At 40.9% G+C, this 18,542-nt stretch overlaps 2 protein-coding genes across 3 annotated transcripts in view; one reads left to right on the top strand and one right to left on the bottom strand.

Moving 5' to 3' along the window:
* Positions 1-11,483, bottom strand: part of ssbp4 (single stranded DNA binding protein 4) — a 121,715-nt gene extending 110,232 nt beyond the window's left edge. For both annotated transcript variants that reach the window (XM_049587241.1, XM_049587240.1), the window contains exon 1: positions 11,328-11,483. In XM_049587241.1, coding sequence (XP_049443198.1) covers positions 11,328-11,383 — 56 coding nt within the window. In that variant the 5' untranslated portion in view covers positions 11,384-11,483. The remainder of the gene's footprint in view (positions 1-11,327) is intronic.
* The window catches only part of zgc:92140 (uncharacterized protein LOC447854 homolog), a 670,238-nt gene that overhangs the window by 357,939 nt on the left and 293,757 nt on the right, over positions 1-18,542 (top strand). The gene's annotated exons all lie outside the window — the stretch shown is intronic.

The following is an 18,542-nucleotide window of genomic DNA, read 5'->3' as shown; positions in this document are numbered from 1 at the left end:
ACACACTGTGATGCCACACAGCTGGTTCAGCAAAGTTTCCTTTTATATTCATTGTCTTGTGTGGCGATCAGCAGTGATGTGGTGGTTCACTTTTACACTGTGATCTGTAGCCTATAGTTCGGCTTTAGCTTCTAACTATCTTTGTCTTTTTAACCTGTTGTTGCTGCTGAGTCAGTTTGACATCCTGGATATATCCTTCAAACACAGACTGTAGACCCCTCTGTCTGCTTCTCTCTAGAATCACTCTTTCAGTTTTCCAAAAATGTTTCAGTTTCAGGCTAACTGTTTCCCCTTGTTTTCAGTCTTTGTGCTAAGCTAAGCTAATAATCTCCTGCCTGTGCATGCAGATATGAGAGTGGTGTCAATCTATTTAGCTAACTCTGACCAAGAAAGCAAATAAGCGTTTGCTACAAGTTGAACTAACTAGTCCGTGAACTCCTTAAATACACAGACAGAATGAAGGACTGTTTTTAACTGAAAAAGGAAAAAGTTGGAAAGTTGAAGAAGTCACTGTGGGCTGCTCTAAATCTGATCAACTAAAATCAATCCATCTCTATGTAACAGAGTGTGACTTTGGTGGGACCAGATCATTGCTCTATTTCTCAATAGCTGACTCATCCTTGTTACTCGTCACTGTCTTTGCCTTTGTTTGCTAACGCTCATCGCTGAAAGAGAAGAAGAGATCCAGGAAGCAGCAGCTGGGCCAGACTCAAACCTCAACTTAAGAACAACTTAATAACATCAATGTTGTCTTCCTCTGCATCTCAGATATTCAGTATTTTTCTGAGCACGAAGCTGCAGAAAGACGCACATGGACCTCTCTCTTGGACAAAATCAACCTTTACTCCCTCAGCAGCACAAAGAACCAACTCAGTATTTTTACTACAATGCAGAAGTCTAAACAGACATCACAACCTGCAATCATCTGTATGCCATCGTCTCCAGGTGTGACACTGAGTAGAGGGGAGCTGCTGAGCTTTTGTGTGCGGTGGGCAACTGTTTTTATGCTGATCACATGCATCAAGGCCGGAGCAGACACAGAGTTATGATGTTTGGGTTGATGCTAGATGATACTGAATGAATCAATAATGAGCCAGGCCAGAGTTGAGCAACCTGATTCTTTATCACCTCAAAGATATCACTGAATTTCACTGCAATGTCTTGACAACTATCTGCTAAAAGAAAATTATCTGCTACAGCTGGTCCAAACCAGTTTCAACTAGCATTAGACACTAGATGCTATCACCTCTTCTATTTCTCACTCTTACATCAGATACAACTGTATCAACACCCTTTTCAGATACGTAGTGTAAACACGCTGTTAGAAAAAAAAGGATTTATGGTTCAACAGAGTTTTTCATTAGAGTGTTTCTGTGTTTGTTGGGTGGATGTGGTGATGGAGGGGTGGTCAGTGTTTCCTTTAAGAGGTGTCACTACTAAAGGCCTGCTCACAGATTGCATGTGCAGAGAAGGATTGTGGGAAGGGTGAGTCACAAGACAGAGCAAACTGTCTGTAGTAAATGTTTAATATTGATCTGGAATGGAGTGACTGTCCTGGTATGGTTAAGTGAAACTGATCAGTGTTGTGTTTAGGAACAAGTCTATCATGTGTAATTACGTGTTGTCTGAAAATGTGAAAAATAAAAAACTGTAAGAGAAAAAAAAGTACATTTATAAAGAATATTATCATCATTAAATTGTTTATATTATTATAAGATTAATATTATAATAAAATTATTAATAACATAATATTAATATTAGAATTTATCAAGCTTTTCATAATAAAAGTTTAAAAAAAAGAAAAATATATATTATCCATAATGGTTTAAAAGAGCACTGTCCATTTTGTCAATATCTGCCATAGCCTTGATTGATGTTTAATTTTAGTGTTTTTTTTGGGGAAATATTATGTAAGCGTAAATAATTTTTAGAAATTTATTTAATTCTTTATTCATTTATTTATTTATTTGTTTACAAAATCAGTTTTGGTGTAATTGCCACTCTTTTTTTTGCCTTGTCCCAATTTATGTTTTTGTTGCTGTGATTGGCTAGTACTTGTTGTGTTGTTGCATTGGGGTTGGATGCAAGTAGGGTTAGGGCAAAGAGGACATGGTTAGCGGTTATTGCTAGCCAGTCAAAGCACAGTTGGGCAGGACTAATCAAAACACTCTTGGGGGAAAAAATTTACAGTGGCCACACGGGGTATTGCAACTTTTGGGATCATCACAGGGGGCACATTGTTTCAAGTGAATTGTTCTCATTCACAGTTTTAGAAAAAGGACTGGCTGTAAAAAAAAAAAAAAAAAAAAATTTTTTTTTTTTTTTTTTTTTTTTTTTAACATTACAAACCCTCCATAATCAATCATCTTATTATCAGAGTTTCCAGCCGGTCTATTAACATTTGGAAAGTCTACCAGAGCCATATGATGAAATTATTTTGTCCCCATTCATGTGTGAGGGGTACCAACAGGAGGTCACCCAGCTCCACCAGTGGAAGTCATGAGGCATTTTTAGAAACTTTTTCATAGCTCTAAGAAGCTCCCATTTTGTTGTGTCTGCACTGCAAAAACTAGAAATGATCAAAGTGATCCTTATAATAAAACTTTTTTTTTTTCTTTAGCTCCTATAGCTTGTTTGCAATCATGTAACTCTTATGACATGTAAAATTTAGATGGAAGGCTGACTACATAATAGGGCTGGATTAACCTGCACGCAGCAGGTATTGTAAGAAAATTGAAACTCACGTTGGCCTTAAGTTTTTTAAGTCTCTCCTTTACATTCTCCGAATTTTGGGCTTTAAAGTGGCCTTTGTTTTTTCCCAATTTTTCCCAACAACCATAAACAGCGCAAATCATAGGCATGTGTGCAGTGTTGGTAGCCTTTGCTTCCAGTTGCCTGCCCTCCATCTGTACAGCGTACCAATGTCTAACGTCATATGCAAAGAAGCTATTTCAGAGTAGGTACTCTCTCAGCACATGAAGAACCATGAGTGACTTAAGTGTACATTGATTGGTCTAACACAGCCAGTGCAGCACCGGCAACCGCCAGTTTTTAAAACTTGTTTACCATGTAAAGAACAGAGAACGCAAAACCTGATCAACAGCTAGCAAGGGGAAAAAATGGAAGAAAACATGGACAAATGGACCGACAGTGAAGTCCAGGTTTCACAGAGCAACAGTGGAAATACAGTGCAAACCAACCACTTGCCAGCTAATAGTACGGGACTTCAATGTCCCATTGGTGATGTGAATGCAGACAGAAAAAAAGCCTGAAGGTATGACGTTCTAGGGGGGAGCTCCCCTGAAGGAGGTTCTTCCCAAAAACTGTTTGGTCTGAAAACACCAGTGGACACCCCTGCTTTCAAACCTGCTTGGCAGAAGGACCAAAGGGTGTGTGCTCTATGGGCCAAAAACATACAACCATGAGGTATCCTGCTGGAGACTTTTTGGCGTATATGCCCAGTGAGCACCTTTTATACATCCATGGTAAACGGCCCCAAAAAACACTGGCAGTAACGTAAGGCAAAGGGGCAAAACCCAGGGCAAAAGAAATCAACATATATCTCACTGCTGCTCAGAAACCTTAATATCTGTGAGAGCAAAGATGAGTGTGTCAACATCTCTATCAGGCCCCTTTTTCCTCTCATCTGGATTTTGGCAGCTGGACAGTCAGAGGACACAGTTTAGATGTATTTTAGTGGGTAAAAGAAACTGAAAGTGTAAAACTCAGGGGCAAAATAGGATTTTAAAAAGTGAGAGGGAAATGAGAAAGTCATGCCGTGGAGTATGGCTGTGACAGTACTTGAATTATCAGGTTTGCCTTTTTTGTTTTATGTTTTTTGGTCATTCATTCTGACGTAACCACCCGGGTTTGTTTTTGCTCTGTCAGCCTAAGCAGTTCAGGGGACATTTCAGTTTCCCAGGTTCTGGGTAAAGTGAGGAATCTGTTGGTGTAAAATGTAAAAATGAAGCCCTCTTTGCAGTGTGAAATACCCAGCGGCAGGCGTCAGCTCCTATATATCCCGTCCGCACTGTACAGGATCGAACAGAGATTCCCATGAGCAATGCGGCAATGCAATGAAATTTTCATGGCAGAGCCCAGTGTGATCTGAGGGGCTCTTTGCCCTAGTGATGGGCACCTGCCCCGGCTGCAATGCATTATTTAAAAATACTCATTCAATCCAGGCTTCAGGGGACACCTTTTGTTACTCTGTCAGAAGCAGTAAGTGTAACTCGGCTGAGGAGGAGACTTTTTGTTAGCTGATGGAGCAAAGCCTGAGGAAGGCCAGGTAGATAAAGGAGACATGGGGAGTGGGGGGGGGGGGTTGTACTGTACAGGAGAGCTGTGTCAGAGGGAAACTGAAGGTCAGGGCCTCAGCTCCTTTCTCTGTGGATACTGTAAACCTGTATTCCTTCCCTGTGAACCCTGCACTAGTTACACATGTCACTCAGGAATAAAAGATGAGATGCTTACAAGACAAAACCACAACCACGCAGTCCACTCCACGTCTCAAATTTCCTCCGCAAAACATTTTGCTCTCTCCTCCTTCACTGAAGTCGTCCACAGATGAAATTTAAAGATAAAGAGTGCTGATGCAAATTACATGATGAGAGGAAGATCTGTCTGAGTGGGAGGAAGAATATTTGACCTGTGCTTTGACTGCTGACTAAATGTCAAGGCTCAGGATAAAAAGCTGCTTTGTGACTTTACATTAGAAGAGACACAAAGCCAAGCAGTGCATCTGTTGTTTCTCACTCTCCCCCTCTTAAGCTACAAGACATTTGCAAGTTTCTCCACCATATAGCAACTTGGAGTCTGCTACACACTTTCTGATCTTCTCTCCTTCCCTGGAACAAACCTCATGCTGCCTAACTATTACTTTGCTCCATGTCCACACATCAAGGAGATCTCTCCCACTGCCTCGTCCCCAGGAAACACACCTGACATTTAGCCCCGGGCTGCCCCATCCTGCCTTGCCTTTCCTTCGCTCCCCTCCAGAGACAAGGGCATCTCGGCTGAGTTTAGCCAGCTAAAGCACAGACAGTTAGCAAATTAACTTTCATGTCTTCGTTTCAATAATTCAGCGGCAAGGGCAGGGGCAGGGTGAGGTAAGGTATGAATGGAGGCAGTGATGGAGGAGGATTCAGCTGGGCTTGTTACTGCATCTGCTTTCATATATTATCTCTCACAATAGAATAAACATGTATAGCATGCATAATTTATGTATTCAGTGGCGCACCGAATGTAACACAAAGCGTAACCAGATAAAAACACAAAATATTATTTCCTAAATATTAAATATTTATAAAGATCATATAAAAGCAGTATAGATCTGACAGTGCAGTGGTGAACGGGTGTGAACGTGGCAATGTTTCACTTGAAGGTGAATGAGAGATTGGATGGCTGTTTGAGACACCTGTGATACTGTGAAGCTGCTTCACTAAAGCTTATTCCCACTGCACACACTGTTTATATTTGCTTAGCTTTGTTATGGCAGTTCCTTTGTCAAAACAAATCAGTGTCAATACGCGTGTAAACACGCATGGCTTTAGCCATGGGTTAATCCACACTCTGTCACACATGCACACACACACAAGCATCCGTGCTCACACAAAAACATTTAGTCCTCTCACTTCCGAGCAGCAGCGAGGTTGACTCTGTGACGTTTACCAATCGACAAACTCACCTGTAAATGTCCTCTAACCTCAGAGTTTAACCAACTGAATAACTTGTTCATTGTCAGCTCTCAGTGAAAGAGGCAGAGCAGCAAATGAGCACATTAATACATGTATGATAATAGCTTTAACAAACAATAATCCAATCCTTTGTTTTCTATAAAAACAGAACACGTGAATTCTTGTGAACCTTGTGTGTTCAGGCAGATGCTTCTCTCTGTATTCTGATAGAAGACATACACACTTCTCCTCTGTGTGCTCTGTTGCCAAACTGATTAACAACGTAGGCACGTAGCTTCAATATTTATACTGTCTCCTTTATTTCAAGTGAGAAAACTAACAAATTTGTGCGGATGCACCCAAAGCAGCTGACGAAAGGCAGCATTAATTGACTGTTGACATATCTGAATGAAAGCAGTCAGCCAAAGGGTGCCGAGGGTAAATCAAGGGTTTCTTTACTTTTAGTGCAATGTTTCTGCCTATGTTGGTGCGTAGCTCTTTATGCTTCTTTCAAAAGGCTAAAATGCAGATGGCAGAGCCATCTGTGTAGAATCAAAACCATGCATTCAGACCTGAAGATCCCCATTAAACTGCATGTAAATACGTGGGAGGAGCCAGAGGAGGAGTGAAGGATGTAAAGAACCCCATGTTCAAAACAAACTGATTAACTTGAAGTTCTTGAAGTTCTTTTCCCAAACAAATCCAGCGACACTTGAAATCGCACAAAAATGTCTGTAAACAAACACAGAGGATTAGAAAACAAACGAGGGGAGCAGAATTCTTTTGGAAACTAAGAATGTGATTTTAAAAAAATGAGATGTTTGATCAAGCTATTAAATATTTTTGTGAATGGCACCTTTAATTAGGAAGCCAGATTCATCAGTGCATATTTCAAAGAGGTTCCAGTTACTAAATAATAAGGTGACATTAATATTGAAGCTGCTGTATTACCCCCGTTCAAATTAAATTAAATAAAACACTGTGAAAAAAACGTGTAGAGAGTAATTAATTTCTTTGGTTGCAAGGGCACCGGTTCTCCCTCTACCTTTATTATTAACAGTAGCATGTTTTCGTTTTACAAAATGTCTGATCACAATAATGTTTTTCAGGGATGTGCAAACAAAACACTTCACTCCCCCCCCACGTGCCCGCTACCTGTGATCTTAAGACAGCGAAACCAGGCAGCTGGATGGCGCTTGTATGGCAAAGCATTAGCTGTGTGGAGGAATCCACATAAGTGTGAAAGGCACATGTGACTGTTTGTTTTATGTTGCATTTCTGAACAAACGGGCTGGATTTGAGCCTTGGTTTCAAGGCTTTGAAGGAAATAAAAACACGCTCTGCATGCACACACAGCTTTGTGCAGTGTCGCACACACACTTAAACACACACTTGAGCTTGTATATTGGAACATTTTGTATACTAAACCTGAGGACTACTGTATACAATTCAGGTGGCTGATAACTGAAGCATTCAGTACTATAAACACAGAGGAACGTGCAGCACTACACAAGAGCTTTGCATTTTCTGGTAAACTTTTTAAGGTTGCAGACTGCACATCTGTACACACCAGATTACCTGAAGAAAATGTATCAAATCTGACAACTGCATACTGCAATCAACAGATTATTATTATCAGAGGGAATATGGTAGGATTGCAGCACCAGGAGCTAAAAGACATTGTAGCACCTACAACACTGACAACACTGTACCACATACAGTAAGTTACAACCTTTATCTCTGCTCCTAGAAGTTTTTTTTAAGATTTCCTCTTTTCTTAGAGTTTCAGGAGACAGTGGTGTAAAAATCAGTTGGGTTCCCACAGATTCTACCAATGAATTTCCATAACTTTTCCATAATATGTTTTATGTCAATGCAATTCGACGTGTTTGGGTTGTAATTTTAGCAAATTTGTATGCATTTTTTTCTTGTTAAATAAAGTTATCAGTTACTGTCACCAGGATCATTTCCCAACTGGTCCAGCCAGGGGGTCCAGGTTTCTCCTTAGTCATTAGTTCAAGGTCCACATGGTGTAATATTTTCAGTGTCATACTTGCATTTGAACATGTCGTTGAGGTCGTTTGCTGTCTCTGTCAAGTGGCTGTCCATTAGTTGCTTACTCCACAGCAAAGATACAGCTCTTGAAAATAAAAGCTCTGTGCTGGAAATGCATTGTACTTCAAAATAAAGTGTGTTTTTTACATACTTGACATGTTCGCGAAAGGACCCGCCACCCACCAGTTGGGAACCACTGCTTTAAAGATTTACCAGTCAAATCTTTACGAATCTTATGTGCCTCAAATATCAGTGTGAACGCCTTGGTTAGCCTGCTACAAAACAGCTTTTCAGTATTTTCCTGTTTCTCGCCTAACATGATAGCGTGCTTCTTTCTTCCAAAAGGGTGTGCGGCCTTGGCGGTGACGTGCTGCCATTCTGGTCTATGTGAATCACGTGATACTAGTGACGTTTCAACGGCCACGCAGAGCAGCACTAGACTGTAAATAAGTAATACAAGGAGCATATTTCTCGTAGTATCAAACATGTTTTAGGATTTTTACTAAAACTTTTCCAAAGCATTTTGTTGATTGCAAAATATTTCCAGGGCTGTTTTTCTAATTTCAAACCTTTTCCAGGAATTCCACGACCGTAGGAACCCTGAAAAATGATTATTAAAATGCTGTGTCTTTTGGCTGTTCCAAAACTTCCAGAGTGAGGTTAATCCACAATTTCCCCGAAAAGCTTCAGCAGCTGGACATCACTCATAACGACGCCAGATTGCAATTTAAACCAATGGTGTTAAATATAAGCTGTTTGAAATACTGTATGTGTACAATTTTAGGACACATCATGCCCTAAAAATACAAACAGCAGCAAAAGTTATTGCAGAAACTACACAATATTCTGCTCTGCAACTTCTTCCTTGGAGCACCAATTGATCTAAATCACATGCCCTGCTCGCACCCTCGTATTGTGTGATTGCTTTAAACTCTACAACACTGCTTTGGACAAATTACAATCCATTCCAGTCTTTACTATTAGTCTCTACTTTTCCTCCAACAAGTTTTGTGCATCTAATTTAACTGCAATATGGTGCAACTTAATCTAAATCAAAAGAATAACAAGCTTAAACAGGAGCACATTCACACATTAGTGGGACAAAAATATCTAGTGGAACACTGAAAGAATAACCTTGATATATTTAATTAGAGCTGATATATAGTAATGCCACTATTTTTAATTGTCTTCTGTATTTTAAACAAACCAGCTGACCAAACCTGACTGCCTCCTTACGTTATTATAGGTATTACATGATCAGTTTATAGTTTATTTAATCATATGACTTGATTATCAATCCTCTAAGCAGGCGCTGCAGCTGTGATGCTCTGTCACACTGTATGAGTGAGTCTGCTTTAATCGGAAGTCCATCCGGGGCGCCCCCTTTTTTAGTATCTGCATATGCAAAGAGCCATATGAATATGTAAATATGAATATGAGCTAATTCAGTGATGCATTGAGGCAGCTGTTGTGAGCTCCACATTTACAAGGAAACATGTGTTGGCCCTGCGGGGCAGGTTAGGGTGACAAGACAGGTGAGGGGAGAGGGCAAGCGTCGTCCATTATGTCTGGACAATACCTATAGGCCTGTGACGTGCAGGACACACACACACGGGAACCAAACTAAATATACACACAGCTTTAAAGACTGTGATATTTACTGTGGGGTTTCTGATATATGAAATAAATGCAAACAAACACACTAAAATAAAAACAACAAATTCAAGAGTTTTGTTATTCAGGAGCAGCCTTAACACAGAAGCGTTCATCATTTCCAGCTCCCAAAAGACTTGTATTTCTTATGAGTTAAATTATTAATCCTCCTCCTACACTATCATTTGAAATACATGCTGCCTCTGCACTGATTTCACTCCCAATAACACATGGAACATAATCCACACTCCCTGAACAAGCAAGTGCAACTAAAAACTGTCTAAGAACACAGCATCTAAAATCACAAATTGCTCTCGTCGTATTGTAAATAAAGTAGCGAAGCCAAGGCACACAAACAGGTGTAGAGGCAGCCCAGCGTCTGCTGATGGTTCATATGCAATATTAAAGCATCATATGCTGGTTCAAAGGTCACTCCGCCTGCTGTTCGTCAAACCACATGGGACTGTTTTCATTTAGGATTCACTCCTCCACCTCCACACAGACACAAACACACACGGAGCTGCTCAATTTTCCAATAATCTGATGTGAATTCAGAGTGAAATTAAACGCTCGTGGCACTGGAAGTGTACAAAGTCGTAGTCGAGGAAGCTTACACTAAGCACATAAGCGAGCCCACATCTCTAGAAAGCTTAATCAATTGAATGTGACACGGCAATGCATCAAAAAATGCAAGAGAGTCTCTAAAGAAATTTTGTTTCTATTACAGATGTATGAGGCGCTGTGTAACAGCACAGCCTCCCGGGACCTGACAGTGTTTTTAGATTACAGTTGCATCCCAGCAGGGATCCCTGCTCACTCCTCTAACCTCAGAGTTTTTTTTTTGGTGCTTAAAAATAGCTAATGGCGATAAAGGACAACATCAATTTAAAGAGCGGGGATGCAAAGAAATCTGTGAATGGCCACATATAGAGAGCAGCGAAATAAGGAGCAGGCATGAGGAGCAGTGCAGCCTTCAGTCTATACAAGGGACAGTGACATTTAAAAGTTACTTGGCTTTTTATCTTTTATATTAAAGCACTAATCCATGCACTAACACACGTGCTTTAAGGTGAGGGAAATAAAGAACATTTAAATCAGATTATAGCACAAAGCATGATGGTGTTGCATGTATATAAAAGCACACGAAAGTGATTTTTGCAATATTTCCACACACAATAACCCTGAAGATTCACATCCGATGTTACATTAATTGACGAGTCATGTAATATAAGCCTGCTTCTGTCATTTTAACAGCTTCATTCTCGTGGCAGCATGACTCTCCTTCGTGTGAGTGGATGCTAAAAAGTTTACCACCGCTGTATGACTGCTGAATGGGACAAAACTTTTCCCTTCATCGCCAGGTTTGATTGCGCCCGGCTAGAAACACACACAGAGCGAACACAAGCCGGAGCAAGCTGCACCCGTGTTTTAAATTCTACAACACCGAATAATCAAACCATCCGAGCAGCTTCACATCGGAAAGTTTACAAGAGGACGAGCCGAGCGGTGTGTCCGAGCACATAACACCCCACAGAAACATGTTTCACCCCGAAACGAAAACGCGCTTCTTCTTCTTCTTCTTCTTCTTCTTCTTGGGTACTTGCAGAAGCGTGCAGGATCACAACATTAAAATACAATGTTGCTCTCCAAAATAAAAAGCTTGCACAGGAGGAGGAAGTGTGTGCGCTTTGCACGGACACACAATATTAGTAAATATCCCGTGCAAAAGTGCAAACAAGACCATTTAAAAAAAAAAAAGTTTAAGAGACGCACCTCTACGGTGGTCGGAGGGGAGGGGGGCGCGCAGAGGAGCGCACTCTTTTAGTACAGTACACTCCTTTTAAATAACAGTAGCTAGTTTAGAAAGTTGGACTCCCCTCCTCTGCCCCCCTCTCCTGCATGATAAGCAGGTAAAGTATTACATATAGCGCATAATTCACTTACTTTTCTCTCGCTTGGCTATCGGAAGGGACGACAGCTCCTTTACCTTTGGCGTACATGCTGGATTCTGTTTTAAGACTTTTGCCCCACTCAACACCTGTCAAAGAAAGCAGCCAGGAAAACGCTCCATCTCCATAGCTACCCCTTTAGTGTTTTTCCTCCCCCCCCTTCTCCTCCTCCTCCCCCTCCTCCTCCCTCCTCCTTCTCTCTCCTCTCCCTCCCTCTCTTTCTCTTCTTTTTTTTTTTTTTTTTTTTTTACATCTCCAACATTGGCCACAAATCAGGCACAGTTTCTATTGGGGGGACTTGAAACCGTCCTCTGTTAGATTTTTTTTTTTTTTTTTTTTTTTTCCCTCCTCAGCCGCTGTTCCGCAGGCTCGCTCCTCCTCCCTCCGCTGTGCAAACGGTGGGGGCTCCTTAAAGGGAAACACACACTTCTTGTTTACTGACCTCAGAAACATGAGGAGAGAAGGGGGGAAGATGGGGAAAGGCATGCCGGGTACAGGCTCCGCGCTTAACGACTGCAGCCAGCTCCTTTTGGGAGGCTGGCAGTAGTCGTTATGTTTTTCCCTCTCCTGTAAGACATTCCAGGACTTCGGCTCCAATTTGATGTCGGGACTTTGACTCTTAACAATGAGCACTCTCATATTTAACATGTTTGCACACAGGTCTTATTTCTCCATGTTTAGTCGTTGGAATTGTTTTGTCATGTGTAGCAAAATAATTACTGCACCTCATGAGCTCATGTCGCTGTGTCAACAAACAAATAATTATTTCTCAGTACAGTATGTCCACAGGAAATACTCAGCGGCAATTCAGTGGCAGGTGGTGGCTAGAGCGGACATTATGCAAATTTCTGCCTTGTGTTATACTCATGGATTTGACCACAGTTGGGTTTTTGCAGTCTGTTTCAGATCAGGAATTAGAACGATCATGCACCTCACAATATACATCCAGTAGTGACATTAAGTGCCAGTACAGGAAGTACTGTGACCCTACAGGGTGGAGGTCAGGGTGAGTTTGTGTCATCACAGACCTGCAATTGACTGTTTTTGTTAACCATAACATACTCTCAACCGCAGGGGCGTTGTCTCAGCAAACGTCAAGGTATGGCAACAGAGCGGTGCAGTTATGAGGCCTAAACCCTGGAAATGAGTTAGCATTTTAGCGCCACTGGTTCCCTCGTCTCAAAGTGAGTCCTGAAATAAGGTCTGTGGTTCACACAAGCTTAGAAGACTTTAATGTTTTATTCGACGACATAAAATACGTCACTACTTGTGAGTTTTGAAGCTTTAATGTGTCTTAAAAAAGGCGGTTGCTAGGCGGTTACAGCCTTGTTGTAGCGACGTTGAGTCATGCAACTGTGGTGTAGTTTGTTTATAGCCTAACGTTAGCTTTTTACGTCTGGTGATTGCATTGAGCCTACTACGCTTCAAAAATCATAAAAGTAGTGCTCATTTGTGAAAATTTTCTCGCTGAACAAAACGTTTAAGTATCATAAACTTTTGTTTGCCACAGAGCTTATTCTCTGCAATGATTCATTGGATTTTGACAAGGTAACCAGGGCGATGCTAACCTCAGCGTCAGCCTACAGTAACATGTCATCACTGCAGCACTGTATGTGACATGATGTCAAGGAGCTACTATGCTACTGAAAACTGTTTTATGGCAACCATGGAGAAAGTTGTTATAATGTACCTTTTAACAGAGGCAGCATTGTAGACAGTGGTGGTCTGTGAGGCTATTAAATACGTTTCAACATGTGGACAGAGAACTCTTTCTGCTCTATTAACGATTCATTGTATACCGTCATTTTTAAAATGTCTTTGTCGTGTCCTTAAACTACGCTACACTGCCCCCAGATGTTTGGTGGTACTACTACATTTCGTCTGTATCCAGAACCTTTCAGAAAACGTGCACAAATGTTAACAAAATGAACGCAGTATGACGAGTACAGACAGGCTCCGTCCACGTCTATATACATATCTAATGCATAAATGAACCCTCAGGGCAGTTTAATGTTCAGTCTGAGCCAAGAGCCCAGAGCCCAGAGCCTAGCAAACACTCACACTAATATCTTGGTTTCAATTATAAGTATCAACACACCTTTAAAAATGTACACACAGCAATAAACAAAGAAAGCAAAGGAGAAAGGCATAAGCATGGGAGAAGAAAAACACAGTTGTCTTAATATCAACTGCAACAAGCACAACTGAAACTAAAATCAACATTGGCAGCTTGTTAATCTCTATAAACAGATGCATATTTATGCCAAATCTGTAGGCAACAGTACAAGATTTTGGTATTGGTTGTTTTCTGGTTTCCATTTATAGTCCAAGTAGTATTGGACCAAAAACGATTGAGTGACGGATAACAGTCCAGGCAATCTCTGAACCCACTGGCTATTGTCTTAAGATGAGTTAGCTTTAAATTAGCTTTTTAAAAAAGTGTCTGCATTCATATGCAGATATCTCTTTACATAGATTAGATGAAATGGTTGCCACATGGAAGAGGAAGTTTTGACCATGATATCCACTTCATACACTTGATCTTATGATATATTGGCCATAACCCCCAGACACTTTATTATTGTCAGACCGATAGCCGATGGGTTCCGAGATTGCAGACTTGTCAACATGGCCGCTCTGAATATGTCACTTAGGAATGGGGTCTGCCCATTGGTCCGACAGCCCATTATTCCGACATCCCATTGTTCCGACCATATTAAACCCATTGTTCCGAAGTCCCGTTGTTCTGAAATCATCATGATGCCCTGTGGTTAAGGTCTGGTTAGATTTAGGCACAAAAACCACTTGGTTAGGGTTAGGAAAAGATCATGGTGTGGGTTAAAATGAAAAAGAAAGTGGCAAACACATAAGCCCTGAGCCTGCTTCGCCTCAAGCCTTTCCCAGCTGACCCAGAGCCCGTTGTGGAGCCTCCGGGAGCCCTTCAGCACTGCAGAGAGCTCCCCACACAACCCGGAGTTAATAACAGGAGGTTATGGTGTTTCACTCTCTCCTCTCTATGACACTTGTATCTCGACCAGTAGCCTACTTTTGTTGCCTTTGCTGATCCTCTATGGTACACAAATACAGTATAGCCTAGTATAATCACATATCGGAACAGCAGGACGTCGGACTTAATGGGATGTCGGACCAATGACATGGAGCTCTTAGGAATGACCAAATAAATTACTAGCATAACGAAGCAAACAAACTTCTAATGCAATACACAGGCAAACCTACTACACAACAGTGTGACCTTTCATTGACTCTTTGGTAACGAGGGGACAGCTACGGATCAGTGTTATCACTATTAATATTACATTTACCAGCGACAAATAGTGTAAATAATTACTGAGAAAATCTCATTACAGTTACCCTGAAAACATTTAACTCATTGCAACCTTACTTTTGTTGTCACCTGCCTTCTGATTTGAAAGCCAAGAATCAATCATTTCATTTAACAAGCTATTCATTTTCGTAATCGTCACGCATTCCCGTAACAAAGCAACAAGCTAGTTTGGAAGACCGAAATACTTAAATTCAGCAGCTGGAAGTATTCCCATCACTTTGATTTAAATACCAGTCACAGGCGAGGGAAGACTTCTACATAAAAAATCCTTTGCAAGCTATCTAGCCTTAGCTGCACTTACCAGCAATTACCCCGATATTAGCACATGCAAAGACTGAATTTTGAGAAGAAATGGCGCAATAATCAAATTTGTGGGGTGTAATATGACAAGTAGTGTAATTAATTACTGTTGGCAGGGAGTTATAAGTAAAGTAACAATATTACTTTTCAAAATAGTAATGAGTAATAAATTATATTTTTTATGTAATAAGCTCAACACTGCTACATATCAGATTGTGCAATGGTTGACACACTTCATTTAAATCGAGCCTTGATTTCCCCAGGAGATCGTACCACTGGCAGACAGAATTGCATCATGAAAACAAGGCGTATAGGGAACTAATCTAAATGCACATGGTGTCATTATTCTATAGAGCGTACACTGTACAATCAACATTTAATTCATAATGATAAGATAATGAAATTAAATGTCTTTTTTTCACTTTAAACGGCAGGTAGCCATTAGCAACATTACTTGGTAACATTTCTCATACCACTGGAATCAGTGTGATGTCATATGGTGACCATTTACACCAGGACAACCACACATTGCCCGACACAGGGATAATCTGTTTGGGACCCTTTTACAACAAACCTGATGACCCATGATATCCCTCCTTCAAGCTCCTTCCACAGGACGAATGGGGGTGTGACAAGTGTCAGGTAGTTTTCTCCTCACTGGTTCCTTCAAACCTCTTCATCACGCTATCCATTTTACACACGTGGCTCAGACCTTGACCTCGATGTGGGTCAGCTGTACAGGTCATTGGGCACGGGGAAACATTTTCTCACTCCTGACCCATGCTTAACGTAAAAGGAACAGGCACTTTAAACACCTCGAATGTGTTTACAATATGCATCACTGGTGCGAGAACTGTCAAACTGGTAGGAGCATTTGGCCTTTAATAAAAATAAGGTGGTTCTCTGGAACCCTTATTGATTTTTATTTATATTGGTGGGTGTTTGCCTGATGATAATCGCTGACTGAGGTCACAGTGAATGCACCTTTTTATTCACAATTATTCAACTCAAACCGAGAGATAATCATTATTGCAGTCAGGTCAGAGTACAAGCTACCACACAAACAGCTCTGTGGTTTGCTCTACTGAATCTGCTTTCTGAGCAGCAAAGGACACATGATCTTTTGTTTTTCAAATTATTAAAAAATCAAAAACAAACAGTTTGGATGTGAATCCAGAAGCGATGAGTTAACCAAGGGCGTTCTTGGTTAACACAAGGGAGGCTTAAGCAGCAGTCTCTAGTGCCAAGTCATACTCACAGCTCTGCACAGAGAGCAATCGCCCCACACTGAGAGCACAGCTTCCACTGTACATTTCACATCTCACGCAGGAACAGCAGTCCTGATGAGATCTTTAGCTGATTGTTAGCTAAAAGGGGATTGGTTATTATTATTCATTCCAACTCTGACACCCCAATGACCCGAGGGCAACCCACTTTCCCTGGCACTCTTACACCTCCGACTCCAATTACAAAGCAGCTGTAGGGAGGTGGCACACTGGTTGCTCCGTATCACTGAATGTGACCAGCTCTGTATAATAGCATCTATGATTAGCCACTAGATCCTCAAAGTGAGACACATTTATGGTACAGTATTTGTCAACCAGGCCTGAAGGCAGAATGTGCTTGTGATCTTTAACTTTTAATATCCTATAGCATGGTCCCCTATCAGGCTACTTTACTGCTCACAGAGATCAGTGAATGATACTGTGCTGGCTACAGAAAAGGCAGGGACCAGATCTGTAGAATACAAGTGGTGAAAGAGGATAATGTTTTTGCAACCAATTATTTTCTGTTCTATATCTGTACTTAAAGGGGCACTTCAGCAATTTTGTATTGCAATTCCATAAAGTTGGGGAGCTCACAAGTGACAGATTTAAAAAAGAATAATGAAAATCGGAACAGCAGAGGCTGAGATATTTTTATTTTACTCCTAAGTATGCCTCAAGCTCTAAAAACCCAAGATCCTACATTTCCCACAATGCAACTACACATAGCTTTCTACTCTTTTTAAAGCCCCGGTTGTGATGTAGCCTACTTTGTTAAAACATTTAAGTCCACTTCCGCACCAATAGTTTTCTCTTTAAAACATCATAAACAAGAAGCAGATTGTCTACCCTGCAGTTGGTTGCTTAATTACAGAATATACTGCGGAAATGGCGAAAAGTAAGACCTGAAATTTATTTGCTTGGACCAACGAAGAGGTAAAACTATTACTGAAAGTAGCCTAACACATGAGTATAAGGCTGTCAAGACAGTAGAAAACAGATTGGTAGTTGTAGTGATGGGATTTCTCGTTCAATTGTGAGGGCCGGTTCTTTGGCTTTCATTCACTTTGACAGGGTTCCTACGCAAGTATGGAAAGTATGGAAAGTATGGAAATAAATTTGATCAATTTCCAGGTATTAAAAAGTATGGAAAATGAAAAATAAAGTATGGAAAAATATTTATGTTTCCAGACTATTTACACTGTTGTGAAATACTGTTTTCTAAAATAGAAAATTAGGCATTTCCAAAAATAATTGAATCAATCCGGATCGTGTTTTAAGCCGGGCCAAGCACAGTTTGTGTGAGAGCAAACGTCTCAGAAAACATACCGCCCCTTTTACCTGACTGACAAGTGGCATGTCCAGTCCGCTGCCCCATGACCCTTCTCCAGGTCCCCCAGGTATCAAGTTTCACTCCAACACTGCACCTTCGACAAGAAGACGAGTTTCACGTGGTTCACAATGGGTAGATAGAAGTTTTTGGATGGACGGCTTGACAATACCGTATATATATATACTGGTTGGCCAAGGATTACCAATTCAAATACAGAGCGATGTCATTCTCATGGGGAGAAGGCGATTCTGAGCCACATGAAAGGAAAAAACACTGACGTCTCGTTACTGCATTGCTTGCACCCAGAGTCCCAACCTTTTTGCCTCAGCCGAGACATTGAACTTACCTGAGTTTTTATCTGCATGCCATTATGGTACTTGGCTACAATAGCCTATTAAGAATAATTAAATATGATGTGAAATATGATACACTGATATATTTACTCAGATGTTGCATATTCTCTGTAAAAAGAAAAAACGCAGAGAAGTCTGGAAATTAGGGTATTGAAAAGTATGGAATTTTGAAATTCCAAATGTGTAGGAACCCTGCTTCATTCATTCCGTTTTTTTTGTTGTTGTTGTTTTTGCTGTGTGTGTGTGTAATTCACAACGTGAATTAGGAATTGGCTCGTTCACTCTAAAGAGCCGGTTCAAAGACTCGGCTCATTCGCGAACATCATATCACTAGGTAATTGTTACAATTGGTAGGGGCCAGGAGCATTATCCATCACTGGAGGAGCTCATAGCAATGGGAAAGGAGTACCCACACAACAAAAAGATAAAATCACGAAAGGTATGTAGATCTAGCAACAGTGTTCTGCCTTGACAAGCTGTGACTGATAAGACCCATTCAGGAAGCGAACATGAGTATCTGCATCATCGTTTCCGCCCGCTCAGACTAAAACGCAACCCTAAAACAGGGTCAGCAGTTTCTTCAAAGGTCTGTGTTTTACGGGTTTCAAATTGT

The sequence above is a fragment of the Epinephelus fuscoguttatus genome, linkage group LG10 (genome assembly GCF_011397635.1).
Source record: "Epinephelus fuscoguttatus linkage group LG10, E.fuscoguttatus.final_Chr_v1".
Classification (NCBI taxonomy): domain Eukaryota; kingdom Metazoa; phylum Chordata; class Actinopteri; order Perciformes; family Serranidae; genus Epinephelus; species Epinephelus fuscoguttatus.
Note: the sequence above shows the minus strand (reverse complement) of the source record. Positions and strands in the feature narration are given on the sequence as shown.